Consider the following 25,183-nt stretch of genomic DNA (forward strand, 5'->3'; position numbering starts at 1 on the left):
CTGACGGGTTTTGTTGCCTGATTGGTTTGTATTTTTTAAGTGTTTTTCTGACGGTTTTCCATGCCGGTTCTGCATGGGAAACTCACGTTATGACCAGGGCCCGGTTTCCTAAAGCACTAAGATGAACGTAAGATGCACGTAAAACGCGTTATTTTATCCGTGGGTTTCCCGAAAGCATCGTTACTTAAGTGGCACGTGACATCGCTCGTTAATTAACGAGTGCTGCGGACCCCTCGTTAGTCCATCGTAATAGGCACTTCACTGTTTTTGTGAAATAGCGCCTCCCTCAAAGTGATCGCAAACAGTTAATATTAAGGCAATAGAACGAATATAACGTATCAAACAGTTTTGATTTAGACATTTATTTAGACAAATTTGCCTATATAATAAGTGCGTGAGTGGAGGTGACTGTAATTGAATGCAATTGCCAACGGAAGATAAAGAAAAACATACGTAAACAAGAAATAATGAAGTGTTCAAAATTAACTTTCTCGAGTCCGTAACCCCGCATCGTAGGCTACTGCCTTGATGGATCGGTGCTGGTGCCTTCACCTCGTCAAGAAGGACACTGATTTATTCAGCTCTGAAGGTTTTCTCTTGCGTCCCATTTTTATTTCAAACCATGGGAGAGGATTTTTCAAACTATGCTTTATATTCCCAGTTAACCAATCGTGTTGTGATTGCTATGTGAATAACATATCTATAGCTACGGGAGGAACTGATAATTTGATGTCACGTGATCGATTTTCGGACATATGAGTTTGATTGACTGAAGTCCACCCCATTGGTTGGATATATTTTGTCCCACCTAAATGTAGCTACTTCCGAGTTTTACATTTTCCTAATGACCTACGTAGTAGTAGAATACTACCAGGTTGAGGCCTCCCACTGTACTAATAATATGCTTCTGATAAGTAATCAAGCTCTATCGAAATGCAATAGGCAATATTTTTAATATTTTAAGTATTCATGATCTAATTCCATTCCAAACCACAAACATGGCCTAATTCCATCCAATACACTTTATAAAGACCGACGTACGTAATGGTTTGGGAAACAGGCGTAAGTCTGTCGTTAAAAGTCCATTTTATAAGGAAGGCTACGTGCCACGTTTTCGGGAGACCGGGCCCAGCACTCTTCCTTAACGTACAACAGCAATTTGTTAAACATTTTGTTCCCAAATATTCCACCTTTAACTCCTGAAGCCTGGATAAATAATGTGTTCGTATTGTGACGATAAACCTTAAGGAAACTACAAGTGACGTTTTAAATGTGTGGTCAGGTCACCGATCAGAAATCATGTGGTTGAGTGTGCTATAGTACATATTAGTATAACGGGTGTCCAACCAGTTCCGCGGAGGGCTGATAGTCTGCAGGTTTTTGGTTTTTCCTATAAATTGGTTCCCAGTTCACACCTAAACAACCAGGTGAGGGTAGAAACTAACCAATTAGAAACCTGATAAGTCAATCAAGTACAAGGTGAGAGCGAAAACCTGCAGACACTCGGCCCTCTGTGGAACTGTTTGGACATCCCTGAAGTATAAAGTGGTTTCCTTGTCCCTTCTATCCTCACTAATCTGAACACAGATTAGGCTAGGGCAGGGCTGCCCAACCCTCTTCCTAGAGATCTTTGTCCTGTAGGTTTTGGAAGAGATAGGAAGATGCCGAGCTGTCGGCAGATTAAGGAAAGGAGACGAGACAAGGAAGCTACACTGAGTGTGTCTTAAATGGCACCCTATTCTCACCCTAAACATTATGCGGCCTGTTTGAGACGGAGAAAATTCGGTGTTTAACCCTCTCCAATCAGGCGCACCTGTAGTGATGGCCATACGAGGCTTCATTACTGTTCTTCTAGCAGCAGGATATTATGCTAGCAGCGCTAACTCAGATTCTATTTTTCAAAATAAAAGCAATAATTGAGCTATATAAGGCAATATTGTTAACAATGTAGTCTGTACATTTTGTGTTTAATGTTTGTTCCAATTTTGTTATTTTCTATTCTTTTTTACAGAAAATATTATTAACTATATTGTTTTATACATTTCAATGGTGGCTTTTATTGTGATAAAGAAAATCTGAGTGCTGCCACCTTAATATCGTGCTGCTTAAATAACGCTAATGAAGCCTTGTTTGGCCATCACTACCTGTCTGTCTTCCCAAGTCAAGAAAGAAGGCTACTGAAGGCTTCACTCAGTAAATCATGGCCATTGTATAGCACATATGTATAATAATGAAATACAATGGAAGTAAACATCCTCTCATCTCTTGAATAATATAATTATTTTTAAGTAGTTTCTTGTTCATTTGTTTATAGCATCAGGAGGGCATTCTAAGTGGACTAAAAGAAGACCTTTGTCAAAAGGAGAAAAAAAACAAATCAATTAAATTACCAGCGTACATCACGCACTCAGCTATTTTCTTGGAAGACGCATCCAGATCTCATTGGTTTGAAGGATGCATGTGACATGGCCATGGTGTTGGTCTTCGGGAGGGCAAGAGAGTGAACGTGAAGTTCTAGACGTGGAGACATTTATAAGGAAATGTGTAGCAGGTGAGTGAACAAATCGTTTATATCGACGACTTTTTAGAAACGTGAAAAATGTGTCAGTGCCACGGAAACTGTGGAGTAAACTTGAAATTAGGTTTTGTAGTTAAGGTGGTACCTCACGCACCACGTATGCCGCTTAAACATCTCTATTAGAAGCTACTTCGAACGGTTAAACGCTAGCCATATAATAGGAATAAAACGTATTAATAACTTATTAGCGTAGCGCGAGTTTTAATATTTAACCATGTGGTGGCAGTGTAGTATAATGATTAAGTGACTGATTTGATGTATGCCGATGATTATTCCAGACACTTTTGGATACGTAGGTTTCTGCGCTGCTGTATATGTGTTTGATAAGAATAGACAATCCCAAAAAAATAAAATTTGACCAAGAGATATATTTTAAATTGAAACATTTCAAAGGACCTTTAAGCTTAGGTTAGGGTTGCAAAGTTCCTTTTAACGATCAATGCACCTGCTGAATTCGACTGGTGAAGTTAGTGCATTTGTCTCTCTTTATTTAGTGTTATTAGATGTTTGTATATTTTGTGATGTTGTACGTTATTTTGGCCTTTTCCAATTAAATGCCTTCGGAAAGCCGTTACTGAAAATTAGAATTTACTTTCCTGGTTAATTAACCAAAACGTTTAGGCATCAGAGGTGTAAGCATGGTGTCAGTGGAGCCTGGATTTATTTGAACACGTCACAAGACCCAATATCGCTCTATTTAGATGAATGGTGTTTTTGTTCTTGGCACTTATAGTTGCTAACTCAGTTTGTTACATTAGTATCCCTGTTTATTGTCAGTGCTCAGTATACCTGTGTGTCTGCTGTGTACCCTGGCTTTTGCTGTGGTAGATCAGTGTATTGAATAACTTTGTAGCTCTGATCCATAGTTTGGCCCGCTACTGTCACTGCCATGGTTTGGGGGAGGGGAGTAGGAAGAAGTTAAGGTGACATGAATCAAGACTCCCTGCAGTCCGGTCCCCAGATGGTGTACGTGTGTTCCTGTTTCACTGCCTCACTATGATGGAAAGACATAGAAATGTTGCGATGTTGGGCCAGTCCTCACTTTGACAAGAAGCTTCATCTGATTTTGGGTTAAGATTAGGTTAGAATTGGGTTCAGAATTGGAGTTAGGGTTAAGTTTAGAGTTAGGTTAGGTTTAGGCATAAAGTTAGATTGAGTTTAGTTTAGGGTTAGGATTAGATTTAGTTGGTCTTTCGTGATCATACTGCATTCAGTCTTGTACTATGTTGTGTGTGTGTGTGTGTCTTCTAGCTTTGACTGCTACACTTTCTGTATTTATGAGTTCAGTATTGGACAGAGTGGGGGGGGGGGGGGGCAGTGAATTAAAGTAACTTAATCTGTTTGATTTGTATAGATGTGCCGCTTCAATTTGGAAATGCTGAATTTGGCACCGCTTTGCCTATCCGGAATTCCCTTATCTTGTAAATAAAGTGCTATTGAATTGAAAGTGCATGACTTCCATTTTGTAGTTGTTGTCTCTATTTTTGGAACTTTTCCCTTTTGAATTTCATTTAATTTCACCTGAGTCTATAGAGAGAGATTCTCCATCCACAGCTGGGCAGCGACGGTATCCTCATGCCGTAGTTGTATTCCAGCTTTAAGAGGTGCTTGGTGTCCCACCTCTCAGGCAGTAGGATTTACAGGCTGGAGTTATTACTGTACTCTACTGATGTTCACATTGAATGAGTGACGTGTAGTTGCTCCATAGGGGCTCGTTGATGTGTCCTTACTGTGAGGCTTTGGCCTGCAGCGTGACTAAAACACTTTGGGGTTTTATCCAGAGGTTGTATTACATACTAGTCATTTATAAATCTCTTAGTGGTTTGGTTGATCAGTTGTGCAGACATCCCTGTGTTGTATCCAACAGGGAACGGATCCATAGATTACTTCCTGGGGGATCCCTGATGACCCTGTCCCTGTGATCGTATGGTAAATGATGCGCCGTAGGACACGGAGCGGAGTTCATAGACAGCACAGAATGAAATGTGGTTAAGAGAAATGTAGTCTCCTGCCTTGAAGACCGCAGCTTAGCAGCGCAATTACAGATTCCATAATGGGCTATAATAGAAGTAATAGCTATTTTTCATGCACAGAATTCCGGATCTAGCTCCTTCATTGCCTATTTGCTTTTGATTCCTAACTATACAAATGGGTCGAAAGAATTCTCATCTCCTTGATTCGTATTTGCGGTTGCAGATTCATGTTCCCACTTTGTCCCCGGCTGCAGGGTGAAACGATGTACGTCAGAATCGATGACCCGTGCCTTCTCATTAGCATACAGAGTGAAAACGGACAATCATCTTTTTATTATTTTTCCTTTCCTCAGCGCTGACCTAGTTTTCCCTAATTGTAATTGGAGGTACGTTGTCTTTTTAAAAAGCTGTTCATTAATTGAAGTTGTAACTACTGTTGGTTGATGAGATACTTTAAATGTGGTAAAAAGTTACGTTTGGAGGAAGTTACTAGATTTGGCTTTGGTGAACAGAAGAGGGTGGAAAGGTGTTGGACACAGAGGTAATGGTTAGGGGAGTCACACCTCTCAGGCCTCCTGTATAGAATGCTGTTGCAAACTCACTTAAAGGGGTGGTCCCCCAGAGTCGAAGGGGTGGTCCCCCAGAGTCGAAGGGGTGGTCCCCCAGAGTCGAAGGGGTAGTTCCACCAACAGAAAAACTAATGCAAGTCAGTACATTGTCTTCAAGGGGAATAATGTCGAAAATCTATAATTTGTCTTAAGTACATAAATCACTTGAAGGACTGTTGGACTGTCACTCTATGCACGGAACTCCCTCAATCAGGGGAGAGCAGGGTCGAGCTAGCATGGGTGTGGCATCTGGTTATATTGCTCTCCCCAGCTAATGCGATTTGATAGGAGTTTGTGAAATAACATTATCTACGTCAAAAGCGAATGTTCGTTCACTGTGAAAAAAAACGCAACATTGGGGAGTCGATTGAGGGTACATGCAAATGTATGTCGTAAAGCAACCGTTTGTTCCATTTTAAAAATAACCCTATTTAGTGATCTTCCCCCAAAAAAATATTTTCTGGGAAACATTGGAACAGGTTTAGAGGCCAGAACATGCCAGCTAGTTCACGCAAAACACAGAGGAATAGTTCCCTCCAAAAATCAAATCTTGTCCCATCTCCGTACCACAGAAGCGTGCTAAAATCGGTCGGACTGAATATTCCAGGTATTAGAAAAATACGTTGGCGATGCCTTGCTCTCTGCCGACAGACTTAAACGTCTCTTTCCAACTCCATGTTAGGCGGACTTCATGTCCGTCTGTTCTGTGCCATAACATTCCTCTGCACAACTCTCCGAATGCTTTTTCACAACTGAGACCTTTGGTGTACGGGTGTCTGCCTGGTTCCTGCTCCGTCTGTCTCTAAAGAGGATTGGCTGTTTGATAGGGAAGTGTTCCCACCGAGACAGCGGCGCAGAGACGTGCTAGAAAGAGGGGCATCACGGATCCCTTACGCGTGTTATCCTGACTGCCCGTGCGGGATATTTGCACTATGTAATTGTCTCTGTAAATCTGTGTTTATTTTTAGTCGTAGTGTGGTGGGCGGACAGATACTGGGTGCCTGCTGTCAGTTGTTGTATACCAAGGCAGCAGTGTTAGAAAACAGCCCTGACGTTGTGTCACTGACATTGTGTCACTGACGTTGAGCTGGAAGTAATGGTGACCTTTATTGTCAGATTTAGTTTGGTGCTGCTTTCTTTGCAAGGGTGCGTTTCTAACCTAACTATGTAATGGGGGCAAAGATTTTTGGGTTAGTAGTTAAGTACAGTCAACTTTGATATAAGTGTTTGTGTGCTAGTACCCCATTGGGAGACAAGTGAACCTTTTCCAGCTGACCGTAGGCACAAGATGTTTTTTAAATGTTTCTGTAAAACATGTGCCTACAGAGTGTACTGAACACCTCGTGTTTTATGTGGGACTTTCTGTTTCAAGTATTATTTTTATCAACCACATGATTTCGGACATGTCATACTGGAGTCATAACTTGGTCTTTATTATTATTATTATTTTCATTATCCGTTTGAGGAACATGAATGTACATGCCCCCCGCGCCACTCTGTTGGTCTAAAAACACGCAAATTCTTACAAAAAATAAAATACTGGTGAAATAATGTTAATATAGACTTCCACACGGGCAGTGAGGAACATGGCTACATTTCTAAATCGTTTTGTTTGGATCTTCGGGCATGCCGTCACGTGGAACGGCCCATGGGCGATTGCCTCCATGCGCGCTCTTGTTTGAGCGGCTTGTGATCCTGCCCAGATTACACTGGGATGGCCGTGGGTGTAATTGCCCCAGCTGAAGGGCACTGGTTCTCCCTCCGTCCCCCAACCCCGGTCCCGCCTCTCTCTTCCTCTCCGCTGTCCTCCAGACGTCGCGGCGTCGCTAGGCTGGCTTCCCCAGTTCCACAGTGACACTCCGTCTGGCTGTGAAGAGGGACTGACACGGGTCAACGCACTGCGGCCCGGCTGGACTTATTCTGACATTATGGCTTAATTTAGTGGGACCGGAGTTCTCGTGTACGCGCGCACACACCCATCTCAGCTGAACACATTGCGACTCATCTACTCTTGGGAATACAGGATCTCCCTCTCGCAAAGCTGCGTACACACACACACACACACACACACACACTCTGTCCGGGCAGCCATGTCTGCGGTGGAGTCTGTGCTCGAGGGTCGACTGCAGGAGGCGTCGTCTAGTCTCTTGTGCAGAATAGGTCAGGTTCTGCACAACCTGTCCGTCAGTGTCCTGGCCCACAGAACTACAGACAGCAGCTACAGACGGAAGAGTACCTACTGGGACTGCAGGGACACAGGTCAGCTGAGCGTGTACGTGCTTGTGTGCGCGTGCCTGCGTGTGTGTGCGCAAGTGTGTGTGTGTGTGTGTGTGTGTGTGTGTGCGCGCGCGCAAGTGTTTCCACCCCCCGTCTGATATATCTGTACCAGACATCGTCCGTGGTCTGGGACTCCCCTCCCACTGTTTTCACCACTGAACTCAAACCTGTCTGGTCGTCTGACCCTCCGCCTGTCCTTAGCTCCCACCTGGACCTCCTGCTCGCCCAGGGTTTTATTACGGAAATCTTCCCAGCAGCCACCCAGGTGGTTCAGAAATTGAGCACCTGCCCTCTATAGTTCATTGGCTTGGCGACCCTGAAGTCCAGCTAATGGATAACCACTCTGATTGAGGTTGAGGAGTTGTAGCGCCGGACATTCTGTGAGCTTTTTCTGCATTACTGTGGGTCCAACCTAATAGACGCCATTCGTAAGCTTTGTACGTAGTCTTTGTCTGGAGTAGTTGGGTCGGGATGCCAGCCAGTCTGTTCTGCTGCTCTGAGCTAGAAGAGAGATGTAACTGTGTTAGGAGCACACATGGCCAAGGTAATTGGTTCAGTGGAATATGTCCTCTAATTCTGTTTCCTGTGTGTCTGTTGCTGTAATGTGTTGTAATGTCACAGTGGAAGGTCGGTTGTTGTGTGGTTATATGGCTCGGTTGGTTGGAACATGCCAGGTTCTAGGGAAAGTACCGATGCCGGTTCTTTTCCTGTACAGGGCTGAGACGGCGTTTTGTCAGATTTCCTGTCAGATGATTTTATTGCTCTGTAGGAAGAGAAGTGGCTTTTCTGCAAATGTAGACACACGGAGGAGACAACGTTTCAATCGCCTTGTCACGAGAACAGACAACAGGCAAGTTTCAAACTGGATTCCATTTTTCTCAGGTATAATTCGGATTGAAACGTTGGCAAACATCCCTCGCATAGTGGACGTAACCTCTTCGCTTCAGTACACGTTTCTGTCCTGCACCTGGTAGGTCATCCTGATGTGTGTTTTTTCTATTTGGGGTAGGTTTTGTTGTACTGCAGCTGTGATTTGAGCATTCGGGTTGATCCTGCTCAGTGGCTGCGAGGAAAACAAAAAGTGTGTGTGTGTTTTAGGTCTTACTAAACTCATGGGGACCAAATGTCCCAATGAGTATAGTAAAACCAAAAATAATTTGACTCATTGGGATCTTTTGCTGGTCCCCGTGAGGCAAAAGTCAATTTCTGGCTCAGGGTTTAGGTTTATAGTCAAACTTACAGTTTGTTTTATAATTAGAATTGGGGTTTCTTTAAGGTCCAGGCGTTGTTGGTTAAGTTTAGGGTTAAGGTTAGGCATTACATCTAGGTAAAGTTTAGGCATAAATGTTACTATATTGAGGTTAAGGTTAGGTTTAGGTTCAGGGTTAAGATTAGGGCAAGGGAGCATGCAAATTCTATTTTCTGGTCCCCATGAGGGTAGCTGTACAAACTTGTGTGTGTGTGTGTTGAGGTGTAGTTCTTTAGGCAATGACTTCTAAGGAGAAATCGTGCTGCACTAAAGGCTGCAGCTTACTTACCTCAGAGAACGGTAGAGAGGAGGCAGGGAGGAGACACACACACACACACACACACACACACACACACACACACAAGGAGGAGTGGGAAGGAGGACAGGGAAGGAGGACAGAGGGTTTAGAGAGCTACTCTTTTGCTTTTTTTTTTACTCCAGCTGTTTGACAGGTGGAGAGAGCGGGTGATGGAGTGTGGGAGGGACATATAGAGAGGGAGGGACATCACCCGGAGGTGTGTTTGAGAACGATGACAGCGCTGCCCTCGTTCACATCCCTGTGACAGGTGGGGATGGAGATGGGAGTGAGGGATGACAGTATGAAGGAGGAAGATGAGAAGATGAGAGAGGGGCATGAGATGGAGGTGTGTTGGCTGTCCGGCGGGCGCCGCGGTGGAGAGGGATACGTCCACATCTCTGTAGAGGAAATGGAGAGTTTCTACCAGTTCTCACAGCGCTGCCAGCAATTGAACAGTGAGTGTGTATGTATATGGGACATGAGCATCTAGCTCTTAGTATTGCTGGTTCGAGGTTTGTGTTGGTGCGTGCGTGGCCAACCCAGGGGTTGTATCTTTCAATATCTTTATGGGTCTTTACAGTAATTGCAAGGTCACAGACTTAGTGTTTTGACACTACTGGCTTAGTAGAGATCCTCATGTGGCACTTTGAACACCACCTGGAGCATCAGCATATTGACTTAGGCTGGGGCTATGAACCACGCCTTGTGATAATGCCTATTGGGAAACCAAAGTTATGCATTGGGGCTGATATGTACATCCCAGGAAGTAAGATCTACCCTCTTTCAGTCAGTTTTATTACACGAGCCAAACCCTGAGTTGATTCCTATTGTAATCCAGGGCTTGTGTGGTTACATCCTTATTTGCTCAGGGTGTTGCTGGATGTGCCTACCTTTCATCATAAGACAGTACTAATTTTAGCCCTAGCTAAAATAGGCGTAGTTAGCCACAACACCAAAGCGCATCAGATGTTCGTACTGACGCCTCAGTTGAGCTACGGAGTCTGTTTTTCACATCCAGTCTTCAGTGTTGACCACGCTGTTAAGAGAAACATTCAGGCCCTTGTCCTAAATAAAGAGGTTTAACCCATCTTAAATGGCATGAGAAGGTGCTGTTCTTTCCATTTCCCAATCCTTGTACACAAGTCAAAGGTCTACATCCATTCTACTTTGACGTTAACTTGTACATTTGGAGTCCTGTGTGGGTTTAGTTTGAGTCTGGCCCGAGAACCAGGAGGCTAGCTGCCAGACAGTCCCCCCGCAAGAACTCCATCCCATGACCACTGTTCTAGATAGAGGTTTTCTATGGGATGTAAAATAAATTGAGACTATCTGTCAGTGTGTTTTGGTTTCCTGGTCCCAGTGGTGCTCTTTTCCTGACCTCTGATCTCTACTGCGACCCCTCTGTAGCTCTGTGCAGAGTCAGCATCTCTGGACACTGAGCGGCCAAGTCACTGACACTGGCCTCTCCTTTCCTGTCCTCAGCTTGTGTTAGTCGGTTCGGTTTACACCGTTCCGTGTTCTGTTCAGCGTGACTGTACGAGAGACCGCGCATGTTTATGGCCGCTTCTGTAACGGGATAGTGCAGACTTGGGTGAGAATTCAGTGTTATTTGTCATGTTAAAAAAAAACTATTGACATGGATGATATTTATTTTTTTTATTTTGTAGGGCACTGTCAGTGTTTCTATGGATTGAGCAGGGCGTATATGCAAACGGTTCTTTTTAGGTTTATTGTGCTGTCTCTGAATTCTACAGATTATTCGTTGTCCATGATTTTGGCTTTGCTCTCTGTCTCTATTCTATTTGCTTTGTAGTTGTTCTACCCTCCCTTGTTTGTCTGATCCATCATGTTATCTGTCTTCTATCTGCTTTTCTATCCCTCCTACCCAAGTCCTTCCTTCTTTAGGATGTTTGAATGACTAGGATGCATAATAGCAAGAAACAATGTTGTTTTAACAGGAACTTTGTGCTGCTTCCTTTTCTATGGTCTCTAGTTTTGAGAAAAATATACAAATATACATTATCTCAAATTTGCTAATTTGATTATATCTTTTCATGTGACAACACTAAGGAAATGACACTTTGCTAGTAGTGAGTGAACTGCTTGTATAACAGTGTTAACACCAAATTTAACACACCTGCTCCCCATTCACAACTGACACCTTGTAACACTAACGAGTCACATGACACTGGGGAGGGAAAAAGGCTAATTGGGCTCAATTTGGACATTTTCACTTAGGGATGTACTTACTTTTGTTGCCAGCGTTTTATACATTAATGGCTGTGTGTTGTGTTATTTTGAGAGGACAGCAAATTTACACTGTTATACAAGCTGTACACTCACTACTTTACATGGTAGCAAAGTGTCGTTTCTTTAGTGTTGTCAAATGAAAAGATATAATCAAATATTTACTCACTTTTGTGAGATAATGTAGATACATTTGTCAAATAACAGAAACATTTCGGTCCTTTGACTTAGGAATTTCCTTGAATTCAATATTGAGAATTGGCCAAGTCTCAAATGGAGAGATTATCATACATCTATTTCCTTTCCTTTCCTTTTTTCCCCCAAAAATTCGAATAGGAAGGTTTTGAGTGAGGAACAGAAGGGTTCAAATTAAGAGTCTCTAAATTTTTTCCAGAGCTGTATATCACATCTTATGGTGTGGTTCCTTGACCTTTAAGGCAACCTGAGAATTATGCATCCCTAATGTCCTAATCTATCTTCTACTGACCTTAGAAAAACATTCCAGATTATGATATAATGATATAATAAAATATCTATATAACAATCAATTATCTTCTATAAGGTAATTTGTTAATGCATGTTTATTTTTTTAGACATCGGGTTGTAATTTTGCTTACAAATATGGCATCCACAACGTTAAAATTGCCCATGCGTTATATATTCAAGTGTCATTTTTTCATCAAACGCCAAGGTTCCCAATTACACGGCTGCTCCCCTGCCCCTGGCTTCATCACCCGGCGGTTGGCGAGGCGGACGTGCCTGGGAGTGGGCAGGAACAAGCCAATTGACTTTAATGACTCTGGCATTCTGATCTGATGACCAGGGGGACGAAGAAGTACAACAGAGGTTGAGAAAGAGAACTTTGTTAGCGACAACAATCCAACGTCTCCATTAAATATATTTTCCACATTGCCGGTTGACTAACGAGATGTTGCAAATATGAAACCTTAAGGACACATTTGTGCTTGTACTGTGGAATTTGGTGTGGGTGTGTTGCATGTGCTCTGGTTCTGCCCCCTAGTTTCTAACTTTTGGACAAAGATTTGAGGATGCTTTGCCACTGTGTTACAGGATTTCCTATTGGGTGACGCTTGTATCGGACACGTCACAATACACAAACTTTTGATCCTGTTGGGGAATGTGTTAGTTTTTTAAGATTCCGAAGACAACTACACCTTTGAACAGTTAATGGCTGAACAGAGCTGGAGTTCACAGGACTTTGACAGGCAGCTCGCCAAGAGGGATGGAGCCAGTGTCGTAGACGTGGTATTCTTGGATATGATGTTTCTTTGTTTTGTTTGTTTTGTATGTTTATCGCTTGACCCTTTTTGTCGACTTGTTTGGGATAAGCGGGATCATGTCAGTGTCTGGTGGCTGGTCTCTTAACACTGACGGATTCCACATGCCTCAATGTTCACTTTCCTGTTTAGTTTATAGGAGGGAACATCTAATGATTTAATTAGAGAGAAAGCCCCAGAATAAACAAACTCACAGCCATTAGTCCAGCCTCCACAATGACACACGCATGCGCACACACTGTTTGATTTCAGGATTCAGACCAGTACATCTGGCCTGCCAAGGTTCAGCTTTACCTTTAAATCTCAATTCGACTGGCATATGTCTGGTCGGTTTGGTCAATGATTGCTATCAATGTTTACAATGTGGGCTAAACTACTGGTATGATGAACTGGGTTTGTTTGCATAATGTGCAACACATGTCCCTGTAGCCTTAAGAAGGAATAAGGGTGGTGTGAACCTTTTCTTTGCAGTGTTTACTTTAATGGACAATTGAACGTAATGTACAAATTGCATCTGTTCTGAGGCCCCGGGACTATTGAAACAGGCCTAATTTTGGTGAAAGCGTGTATGAATCTGAGCCTTCTACTTCAGGGGCATGGCAGACAATGGATGTGTCAGCAGTTCATTTCCAAGAAACAGAAACCAAAAAATTCTGTAAGAAATCCAGCAACCACGAGACACTGACCATTATAAACCTCCATATCCTACACACACACACACACACACACACACACACACACACACACACACACACACACACACACACACACAAACCTTCTTCCCTAAACTGATATTTATTATCAGTTTTTTTTTTTTACATTTCATACTAGTTATTAGTTCATTTTTTACATTATAGTAATTAAACAGACCCTCTAATCCAGACCGAAGTACAGAATTTAGTGCATACATCTTCATTCTGTCCCCCCGTGGGAATCGAAACCCACAACCCTGGCTCTGCCAGAGCTTTACTTTCACCGATTAGTTCCACTTGAAACTGTAGAGATGCAGACACTCAGTTGGGACCATGTGACAGGAAGTATGTCAGCCATCCTGTATTATAGTATGACAGCTGACAGGCATAATCGCCATATGCTTCCTGGTTCCATGGACTGTTTGATCATAAAGAGAACAAATAAGGACAGTCTATTTTAATCACTCTGTCTGTGTACAGACAATGTAAGAGGATCTGGACCAGACACACTTGGATATATCCCAAATGTGCTCCCTATTTCCTTCATATTATCCCTTTTGACAGGACCCATAAGCTCTGGTCAAAAGGCGGACCCAGTACAGGGAAGGGTGACCCGTTAAGGAAGCAAGCTCGTTTGCTTCAGTGACCATTCCTGTTGGTTGATGTTTTAGGTGTTTGACTAATTATAGCCTCAATTGGCAGGTCTTTGAAATGTCACTGAACTGATACATTTAGTTACGTTAGTATCCATTATTTGGACGCCATTACGGATTAGTGCTATTTTCCTGTCTTATGGAGTCACTGGAATATGGATGGACGAGCACGCCTTGGGGAAGGAACTGTTAAAAGGCCCTGGTATTCTGGATCCTTGGCACACCCCCACGTTTTATGTGGATATCGTGCAGTTTATTAAGCAGATGGTTTGTGGTCTTTTACCGAGTTTTGACAGCTAATTCGAATGTTTATCCGCGGCGTGGTTAATTTAGATGAAGTTTAAAGTGACCGCTCAATGATTTAGTTTAATGTCAAATGTGATGCCGTTATTACTGTCAAATCGATGCCTTCTACTATTAGTCGTTGGCAACATCTCTTTTAGCCTAAGAACCAGGCCTAATGGAAACGGTGTTAGGTTTGAAAGAGCTAACAGTCAACGATCTACCCTGAAAGTAATCACCCACTTGTTAAACTGTAGTTTGTTCCTGGACGTCTTATCGTGAACCGAAAAAGAAAAGGCTTTCTGCTAGAATCTGACACGCCCACAGTTCTGATTAATAAAGTTACCTGGCTGGAATGTTGGTTCTCAAGATACATATTATACATAGGCATACATATTATATAGCATTTAAAATTATATCATTATAAAGTCAAACAATTCTTCATGTAGAAAGCATGACTAAACACCAACACAAAAAACAGACTAACAATAGGTTAAATCACTAAGCTTGGAGACAGGCATGAAGCAAATTGAAAACAAAAACTGCATATAAACCATACTTCTATAAGAAGAATGGTGTATAGGGCTGGGAGCCAGGTGAGTAGTCGGTGCTACTGTAGAGAGAGCTGCTGAATCGTGATTGGGCGATATCTAACACATGACCACCAGGGGATGTGCCAATGATGCAGGAGAGCACTCACCCGGTGAAAAGAGTGAGAGGAGGCTGACAGGGATCGATGGAGACCGTCACTGAAAGGTGTTCGATTTCGTCCAGTTTTGAGCCATGAACAAAATGAATGCAACAGGAAGTCAGGGGAGAGCCATCTTTATTCAGCCTGAGGCTACGATGTTAACCTCCCATTCCTATTTCCGATCAGTCCCCCCTTCAAACGTGTGATAACCAATCATTACATGTTGATAAAACTAGCAAATTGATGGGACCATGTGACCTTTCCCGTCAACTGGCCCGTGGTACATTGACCTGTAGTATGTGGAGTCCTTCAGGACTCTCCTCTCATTTTGCTGTCGATGATGCATCTGGAAATGGAATGTGAAGCCAAGTGATCTGACCCTGGCATTGCTCTCCCATGTTAGTGGTCAGGAAGATTTGGAACAGATTCGACCAGTGTGGTTGTAGAAATTCTTGAACAGGTTGCTGGTACTCACACACTGAGTTGTGTGTGTCCAGTCAGTAACGTGATGTATCATCAAAAAAGGGGTTGTGGTGTCTTGATCTGTTGAAAGTATAACTGCAAAACAACGATTAGTGTGGTTCAACAGTCCATCGGACCTTCATCCACTGGGTATGGTTCCATCAACTCCCAACAATGAAGACAATAGATCAGTCCTGAAAACTTATGGATCTCAGAAGCTCCATCATGAGAGTGAAGCGTACACCCTATTCAGACAAGTTTCCATAAAAGTCTATGTCAAAGTTCCTTTTCCATCCAGAACTGGCTTGATTGATGTTTCATTCAATGTGCTAGATTAATCCTCCATCTTTGATTCCATACATGGAAGATCTGTCCTTGCCGCTGCTCGGCGTGTGGGCAGAATGTCTCATGTTCCAACTGTCTGTTCTTTTAGAGTGGTTTGACTCACCAGAGTGCAAAACCATCCATCCGGGTCACGGCACCATCTGTTAGATTTTGTCCAGTTTTGATCCATGAATAAAATGAATGCAACCAGAAGTCAGGGGAGAGCCATTTTTTTTCAGCATGAGGCTACGATGTTACACCTTCCATTCTTTCATTTTTCTCTCCAATGAATACAAGTTAACACAGTCCTTTATTCCAATACACATAGTAGGCGATCAGTGATTGTAGCCAACCATATCACAGTCTATTATCCTCCAATTAGAAAGGTTTATCCTACATGGTACACTTGTGTGGTATGTTCCAACCTCCCCTATGGTCCATGGGTCTGACAGAATCTGACTGTCATATGGACAGTTCCTAGCAGGAGGTGTGGACAGGGTGTGTGGGTCCTATCAATAAGGACCACCACGTCTTATCTATTGTCCATTGTTCAGAATTAGTCAGCACAAATGCGTTGTGTTAGGTTTCTCATGCCTATTTCCTATCAAAGGGCACATTTCCATTTTTATACATTTTTTACCATGGAGGGGTTCATCTGATGGCTTGTGATCTGGGAGCCATTCTGTCACGGGAGGTGTAACTTCTGTTAACACTGTACCTCGGTAGTACTGTGTCACCTGATGAATGGGACGGAGGAATCTAGGTACCTTGAGAAGAGTGAGAAAAGGGGAATTGAAACCAATTATTTGGACTTCTGACCTCTGATGTCTAACAAATCAATTGTTAGATCACGTAAAAACCGATATTCCGCTGCATTGTCAGGCGCATTACTGTCCTTTTCGATGGCCTAACCAGAAAGTACGATTGGTAGAACAAAAGAGGAAGTATTTGAATGGTTAATGGATTTAATTAGCCAATGGGTTCCAAAAATGGCGTTGATACTGTGATTGGTTAGAGACGATCCAGTCACTGGTGACTTTTTGTACGACACCCCTCATTTTTACCTCACCTAAATGACTGCAATGGAATATGTCCCAGACTGAAATATGCGGTGAGACTAGTCCGGCAAGAGGGGAAGTGCGGGGTTGGTTAAGCGGATTTCCCCACCAGCGTGCGCGTGGTCATATGTTTGTGATGGCATATCGGCTGGAGCTCTGTGTTCCTGCCCCAGGAGACTATCCCATTAGCTTTGATCTGTAAATCATGCAAAGAATACCAGTGGACTGTTCGGACAAGGGGGGTTCAGCTGACAGGACCACAGCTAATTAACACTGACCATTAACATTCGGCCTTTCAAATTGTCTAACAGATAGGACCACAGCTAATTAATGCTCGCCGTTAACATACAGCTTTTCAAGTTGTGTAACGGACTTCATCCTATTGCCTGTAAGAAATGTTAATCCAAGGCTAAGTGCATGAGCGCATGCGTCGCTAGGCAGTCAGGAGACGACGGGGTCAAGATGACCTTGTCATGGGTCAAGATGGCCTTGTGTCTTGGGTGTCAAACGGAGCTGCTGTAAGTTTGTTTGTTCTGCTTCACCCTCACACACACACACACACACCATTGAGATTGTGTTACATCAAAGGATTTGCATTCAGGATGACAGCCATGTAATGTGTATGTGCGAGGGTGAAACTACACACCTACATGCGCGTGTGTTTCCCAGGCTCTGAATACAGAACTCTGGGTCCTATTCATCCAGAGGGAAAGATCTTCTGTTTGTCTTCTCTCTCGGTGTGTGTGGCAAACTGGATCCCTTGTCCTTCTTGTGTTTGTTTGTTCTTTGTGTTAATGTGTGATTTCTGTAGGACTGTAGGGTTTTCATGGACGCAGATCTTGGATCAGTTCGTCCTCCACATATCATGACCCCAAGATTAGCAGCAGTACATCAGAACTTCCTCTGGATAAGTGTCTGTAGGAACTTATTAACCTCTGGTATTAGAAAGACCAGCAAATGTCACAGGTGGCCTTTTAGCTGGAGGCCATCCCATACAAACAGTTGCTCTGTGACATCATTATTAAGGCCCTGGCTCCTGATTGGGTGAGGGGAGTCAGGCAGAGGGGGGTCTCCCAGGGGTCTCTGTGAGGAACGTTCTCTTTGGCCTCAACCAGTCGCTGTCAGTCCTCTTTATCTCCCCTTGATCTGATCCCGGAATAGCTCACACACCGATTAGTGCGTGTGTGTGTGTGTGTGTGTGTGTGTGTGTGTGTGTATTTAGGCTTATCTGAGGGAATTATCTGGCTGCTGTCTCCCTATTTTATTAATTTCTATATTTCTTTGTTCCTTTCTACGTTTCTTTCTCTCTTTCATTTTGCGTTTCCTCGTTCAGTACCTGGGAGAAAGAGGGTGTAACCTGAAACTGAGCCCAGGCCGGCAGAGTGTGTGCGGACTGTGGCAGAGGGTGAGGGGGAGGAAGGGGTGTGTGTGTGTGTGTGTGTGTGTGTGTGAGTGTGTGCTTGCTACAGAGCGCCGGAGCGTTCAGTGTACAGCTGAAGTCTAAGAGCTCGGGCCGCGGAGTAATGGACGTTCGTCAGTCACACTGGTGCTTCCCCTGAGAGGCATTGTGCTCCTCCCCAGGGGGACAGGAGAGGAGAGGGGGGCAGCATGGCCCTCAGCCGAGTGTCCCTGCTCTGCCACGACATCACCAGGATGTGGCTGCAACTCAACTTGATAACAGGTCTGTCTGTGTGTGTGTGTGTGTGTTGTCACGCTGTTGTACAACCTGATGTGGGAACCGTGTTGGTGGGGATGCGACGGAATACGGTGTGTGCGACTGAACTGGGTTGTCGGACTGCTGAGTGGGTTCTTCCCTTGATGCACATTTTAGGGGACCTGTTTCAATTTCTGATCTTTTGGTTCAGAATACTTCCCTCCCTCTGTGTGAAATGTGCCTCCCTGTTGCCAGGGTGCTATGTTTGCATAAATGGGAATACTATAACAGCAGTTGATCAGTGAGTGTGGTTACAACCTTCAACTCCCCATGGCTGTTTTTCTTTGCCCTGGACTGAGCATTACAGACAAGCTTCTGCTAAATGGTCAACATGGGAATGGAAATGAAAACAGCCCCCACCCACCCCACTACCAGCCCTGTATTTTACTAAGTGGTCTTTTGCATCGCTGTGAACACCCACACGGAGTTGGACTGGCTTTACCACCCGGCCATGGGAGTTGGCATCTCACGTGTCACTCTCACTGCCACGTCACAGTCCAAGGGGAATGGGTAGGGTCTCCTCCCTCTGCCAGTCTGGATGGTTTTGCTCATAACACAGACAGATGGAATCTGCGCCACCATTTCCCTTACTTCAATCGCTTTGGTGCCATCGTCTTTCCTTCATCAAATATCTCGTCAGAAGCGCAAAACTGTAGCGGTGTACACAGTTTATGCTTTGTGTTTGACTTGGATTGAATTGACACCAAAAAACAGTGTTTTAATTCCAGATCCTATCGAGGAGCTTAAGGAAGTGTTTGCTTTGCTGGATTCTGCCTAGCTCAAGTCACAAGTTGGCAATGTTTTGAAAACTGACAGATTGACAATCAACCAACCAAGTATTAAGTTATCTAAAAGGGGTTTTGCAGAACAAGTAAAGACACATCCTTGGAATCTGTTCTTTGGTGCACTGACACCATCTGATCTTCTTCAAATGAAGGGAATGTTTGACTAGCCACTTAAAGGATGATTTGTATTTTCTGTATTTAACTGATGGGCTCAAAGTAAGGGGCATCAGGTGCATTTGAATGTAAATGTCACCCAGTTTGTGTTTGTGGAGGCAGTGTGAGACCGTTCAGACAGTTAGGCTCAGTGGTCTGCCCGTTGCTCTCTTCCATTCAGGGATCGAGCTATGCGTGCCCACACACAGTTGCCCGCCGGTCAAGCAGAAAGGCATTGTGCCGCGTTTCCTCCCGTCTCTGTGGTGGGCCAGAGATACTGATTCAACAAACAGACCACCTTGTTGGCACCTGACACAGCACATCTGTGAGGATTTACGAAGCCGTTACTGAACGGTGGAAACAGAGCAGATAATGTAGTAACAGATTTGATCCAGTCCAGAGATTTCTGGGATGAGGAAGGGGCGCACGCACGTGCACCAACACACACACACACACACACACACACTACCAGCAGTTACTGCATCATCAGCTCATACTGTCATGGCATGGGGCCACACACACAAACAAACACACACACTGACATACTTCCACATTCCCAATACAGTCTGTGGCATGCAAGTGTATTATAAGAAGAATTCCTTGCTGAACCTGCCCCCCCCCCCCCCCCCCCCCCCCAACATACCACAGCAACACAAGTTAATGAATGCATGGATCAGCCAACAGAAGGGGGGGGGGGCAGAGGGAGACAGGGAGGCAGTGGAATGGAGGGGTTAAGGTCAGGTCTTAAGGGTTAATACTTTAGACCTTGTAAATGTGCTGTTGTTCCACCTGTCCTTCAGACCAGGCGTGTAAAGGCTAGTACAGAGGCACTGCGGTCGTTACGGGCGGCTAACATGCGTTCAACTGCTGCCGTCTGTGGTAACAGGATGACAGAACAAAGAGAAGTGCAGTGTCGGTTAATGGGACTGGGGTGTCAGGGGGCTGTACCAGACTGAGGTAACGGCCATGTTGCTGCATGCAGGCCTCTGAAGGGCATATATGAACGCCAGGCTGAATTTGCGGTCGGCCGAGTCTGGGGCTCAGAATGTTGGCCAGCGACTTCAGGACGGCTGGTTCAAGTCCCGGAGTCGACAAGGAGGGTTGGATGAGTCACAGTGCATTTGATCATGGCCGTCAAACCTAAATGCTTCGATATGGAGAGACCATAAATATAGGAGACCATAAATACTTTTTTTTATTTATTTTTTTAAGTGCACAGTCTTTTGAAGATGTACATATTCATCTGAAACGATCATAAATGTGTAACTTCACCGAATAAGCCCATGATCTGATTGTAAATTAGAAGAAAGATGGCAAGGGAGGGGAGAAGTGGCATTCTTAACCCCAACCCCCCCCCTTAACACATGAGGTTTGGTTGGGGGTTTCAGTTGGGAGGGTGGTTCTGTTGTGTTGGTAAGGAGCTGGCACAGGCAGTTTTTTTTCCTCCGTCTTTGTTGGAGCTGTTTCACTCTACAATGACGAGACCCAACACGTCTCCACACAAATCACAATTATCAACGGTGTTGAATGTGTGAGAGAGAGTATTCTTTGAAAAGAGCTGTCCCTAACCTCTAATACATGACTATAAGAGAGGGAAATACTGAGGGATGTATTTTTAGAAGACGTTTTAAGTTAGTATACGCTTTAAGTTTCTATTTTTAGAAAGAAAGACACACCCTTGGCTCTTGGGCAACTTCTCTCTCTCACGCTTTCTCCTTTTTCTATTCCTCAAAGTCTATATTCTGTTGAACCTTTTACATCTATGTTGGATTTATGGATGTCTGTGGTTCTAGAATAAATTCATGCAAGAAAACCTTTGTATATAGCAAAGTTGAATGTGTTAAATTAGACATTAACTCTTTAAATGTCTAATGTAAAATACTAGTGAATAGTAGTCAATAGTGAGTATATGTCTGTTTGTGCAATAATGTAAAAAAAGAAAAAGCATCTTTCCAGTGGGTGTGCCATGTGGTCGATATTCATGTTATGCTGAGTCTTGACAATATTCGCCGAAGGATTTGTTAAATTTGAGACCACTGAAATTTGAACGCTTCTGTTCCTCACTCAAAACCTTCCTTTTCAACTTTTTTGGAAAGGAAAGAAAAAGGTGCAGTGGTCTCTTCATTTTTTCTGGAGCTTTACAGTCCCTGACAAAAGTCTTGTCGCTTGTGTCCAAATTGACCTGAAGTACCACTGAAATCTTTTTCTAATCAAGATGTCTTTACAAGAAATGGCTCATTTTAATCCCAACAGCTTTTGTAATAATGTTTCAGTGCAAAACGAAACTGTCAAAAAGTATTCTAATATTCACAGCTTGGTAAAGCCCATTGAGTCAATTTTTGCAAAGACATAAGTGTTGTCGCCTTGTCATATGAGCTTCACCTGTGACTAATAATGGATCAATTAGGTCTCAGGTGTGTATAAAAACAACCCCAGTACACTGTGCAGACCATGTCCACGTCAGTGGTACTAATCTGAGAGTACGTTGAGGGGTCTTTGTCCCGAAATATGCTATGGACAAAGATTCCTCAATGTGCCCTCACATATGAGTAGTGTTTGTATTGTTTTTCACAACATTTTAAATAGTGGACTATCATGGTGGCCCTTGGGTTGTTGATGCAAATCTTTTGTTTCTGTTCTGGGGATACTGTCAGACATGTTTTCAGATTTTGCCATCTTATTGACCAGACAATAATTTGATTTAGTGTTGATTGCTTGGTTAAATCTTATTTTTAGTACAGTTTTGATGCATTAGCGAGTCATAGTCATTCTTCAGGCCTCACCTTTGTCATCCCATTACAGCCTAAATCTCTGATTTCATTGACCCGCTTACTGTCACCAGCAGATGTGTCATTAGATATTAGGCAACCAAGAGTCTCAACACCCGATGAGTGGAAACTGTAAGCTCTTTATCCTGATGATACAGTGTTGCTGCTGCTACTGAAACCGTCTGTCTTCTCTGTGTGTCAGAACATGGGTGAGTCTCTCCCAGTGCCGCTCAATATGTTGACCAAACCCAACCCGCGATGTGCTTTCAGCCAACGTGGAGGGGTTTGTGGTGGTGGCGGCTCCCTCTGCCCTGTGGGAGAAGCAACACGAGAACAATCGGTAGAGTGTTTTCCCAGGCAGGCCCAAGACACAACAAGGGGGTGGGTGGGTGGGGGGGGGGGGTGGCAGACCGTGGTTAATCCCTTCGTTTGCATAAAGACCCTGGTGTGTGTGCGCTTGTGCGCGTGTGAGAGACATCAACATCGTTGTGTACATGTGGGGACCTGATGTCCTCACAGAGATAGTAAAACCCTAAAATAAGCCTCTACAAATATTTGTTTTAAATCTAGGAACCACTAGGGAAAATAATTTGAGGGTTAGGTTAGGGTTAGGGAATAGGAAACATGGAATTCTGTGTGAAAGTTAAGTCTCAGGTCCTCACAAGGATTGAAAGAAAAGAAGTTGTGTGTGTCTTAACATGTTGCCAGTGTCTGTGGTGACTTCCAGCTCATCCTAAGACTGATAATAACATTGTCTGTTTACTGTTCCCATCAGTCAACACAAGACCAACAGCACGGTCGACTCTCACACCCCTACTGTCAGCCAACACACACATTAATACTTTAGTTAAGCTCACAAATCAAATTTTCTAAGAAAAATTGACAAACTATTTACACACACACACACACTCTGCATTGCCAACTGCCAGGAGCACCTGATTGCTCAACAATACCCTCCTTCTGCTCGATTTTTACTCTCTCTTCTGTCTCTGTTCTCTCGCTTTGTCTCTTCTGTCTCCACTCTCACCTCCTGGAGGCCAAAACAGATTATTCTAATCCAATCCTTCCCTCTGCACCGCCCCTGTTTACAGGCCTCTGACTGGAGGGGTATTCTGGGGGAGATCTTCTTCACGTGGGTCACTCGGTCTAGTCCTGGGTCCTCTCCTTGTCTCTATCATTCCACCACCGTGCCCAATAACTCCATAAACTGTGACTGTCACAAACTGACTCTTTCTCTCCTCCTTTCAGATGACATCATGCAGCAGGAGAGCGATCGTCTGTTTGCCGCACAAATCGAACCTGACCTCAGGAAACAGTTTGCCTTTCTGTCAGGTGGGTTTCGTCCTTTGGCCTCTCGTGACCCCGACCCTCGAACGCCTAAGTCGACCAATCCTGAGACCCTGTGTCAGGGCCTTTCGAAATGTCCGATGTATAGCAGAAGCTAATAACACGGAACAATAACCTCAAGCCACTGAAAAGCCACTGAAAAAGCTGTATCACATTGGATGTGTGTGGTAGCTACAGTAGCCTAGGCAGCAAAGCCTCATCAGTCAGCACGTTTCTATTTATAAAATTGCAGGAATGGCACTCTGCCTGTCCGATTGGGTCCAGCAGTGCTTTGCAAACTGTTCGCTCGTTGAATGACTCAACTGAACCACTGCTTTAGTTCCTGACCCAATCTTTTGAGGAACTCTATTTTACAGCAGGCCCGTGTTCACAGAGCTGGGCCATGACGGTTTGAGCTGTTACCACGGCGATGCCGACCCAGATAGGGCCCCGCGTCGGGTCACTGCGGACAATAACAGTGCGGAGATGGTCCGTGAATAATTTAGCGCCGAGGCAATCCACTTGGCAATCCGACCCAGCAACTGTAGGATGAGTGTGTGGCACGCTGCTGATGCGTTTGGGAGTTTGCTAAGGAAGTTTGACACTCCAGCCACTGTGTGTGTGTGTGTGTGTGTGTGTGTGTGTGTGTGTGTGTGTGTGTGTGTGTGTGTGTGTGTGTGTGTGTGTGTGTGTGTGTGTGTGTGTGTGTGTGTGTGTGTGTGTGTGTGTGTGTGTGTGTGTGTGTGTGTGTGTGTGTGTGTGTGTGTGTGTGTGTGTGTGTGTCTCCGAACGAATTTCCCAAGTTTCGACACCAGGCTGTCGGTTGGTGTGTCTTTTGTCTGGTCTGTAGTTTGACCTTTTGGTTGTGTACTGTGTCTATTTGTCTTTCGGTATCTGTGCACGGTCTGTTTAATAACTCTCTCTGGTTGCCAGGGGTGATGTGAGTGCGTGTGTGTGTTTTAGTGGCAGCTCTGTGCTCTCTGATCAGCAGTCATGTGACAGTTCATCAGATGTCGACGGACAAGAGTCCAGCTTGTCAGAGCGTGGCACAGCTAGACAGCGTGGCTGTTCTGCAAGACTTGAAATGTTTGTGTTTAGAAATGTTTTCTCCTCTGGAGGCCATGTGTATCTGTCATCAACTTCTGGTCCTGTAATTACCTTCTCAGTCGTCTGTCTGTCTGTCGGTTATTGTACTGTCCTACTGGCATGGCTGGAACAGAGGACTGCGGTTCTGTCCTACTGGCATGGCTGGAACAGAGGACTGCGGTTCTGTCCTACTGGCATGGCTGGAACAGAGGACTGCGGTTCTGTCCTACTGGCATGGCTGGAACAGAGGACTGCGGTTCTGTCCTACTGGCATGGCTGGAACAGAGGACTGCGGTTCTGTCCTACTGGCATGGCTGGAACAGAGGATTGCGGTTCTGTCCTACTGGCATGGCTGGAACAGAGGACTGCGGTTCTGTCCTACTGGCATGGCTGGAACAGAGGACTGCGGTTCTGTCCTACTGGCATGGCTGGGTCAAATGGTTTCGTTCCCAGTGATCTCATGCCGTTTTGCTTGTGTGGCCTGCAGAGCCTTGGTATCACTAGGAGCAGATGGATCCAATATCCTAATATTGTCCTGTTCCCCTCCCACACCCAGACAGTCCCAGAATCCATTTGGTTGATAACCCAACTGATGGGGGTGGGTCAGCGACACTCTATCTACCCATTAGCATTACGGAGTTACTCATAATGAACTGAAAGG

At 44.3% G+C, this 25,183-nt stretch overlaps 1 protein-coding gene across 8 annotated transcripts in view; it reads left to right on the forward strand.

The window, feature by feature from the left end:
• Positions 1-2,149: 2,149 nt before the first annotated feature.
• Positions 2,150-25,183, forward strand: part of mcf2la (mcf.2 cell line derived transforming sequence-like a) — a 51,879-nt gene continuing 28,845 nt past the window's right edge. For 2 of the 8 annotated variants that reach the window (XM_034289726.1, XM_034289729.1), the window contains exons 1-3: positions 2,507-2,551; positions 9,252-9,438; positions 23,359-23,442. In XM_034289726.1, the coding sequence (XP_034145617.1) occupies positions 9,258-9,438; positions 23,359-23,442 (265 nt within the window). In that variant the 5' untranslated portion in view covers positions 2,507-2,551; positions 9,252-9,257. Of the gene's footprint in view, positions 2,552-8,240; positions 8,407-9,251; positions 9,439-18,130; positions 18,372-23,358; positions 23,443-25,183 lie in introns of those variants that run through there. The other 6 variants (XM_034289725.1, XM_034289731.1, XM_034289732.1 and 3 more) reach the window with 6 other exon arrangements.

Source organism: Esox lucius, chromosome 22 (assembly GCF_011004845.1).
Source record: "Esox lucius isolate fEsoLuc1 chromosome 22, fEsoLuc1.pri, whole genome shotgun sequence".
Lineage (NCBI taxonomy): Eukaryota > Metazoa > Chordata > Actinopteri > Esociformes > Esocidae > Esox > Esox lucius.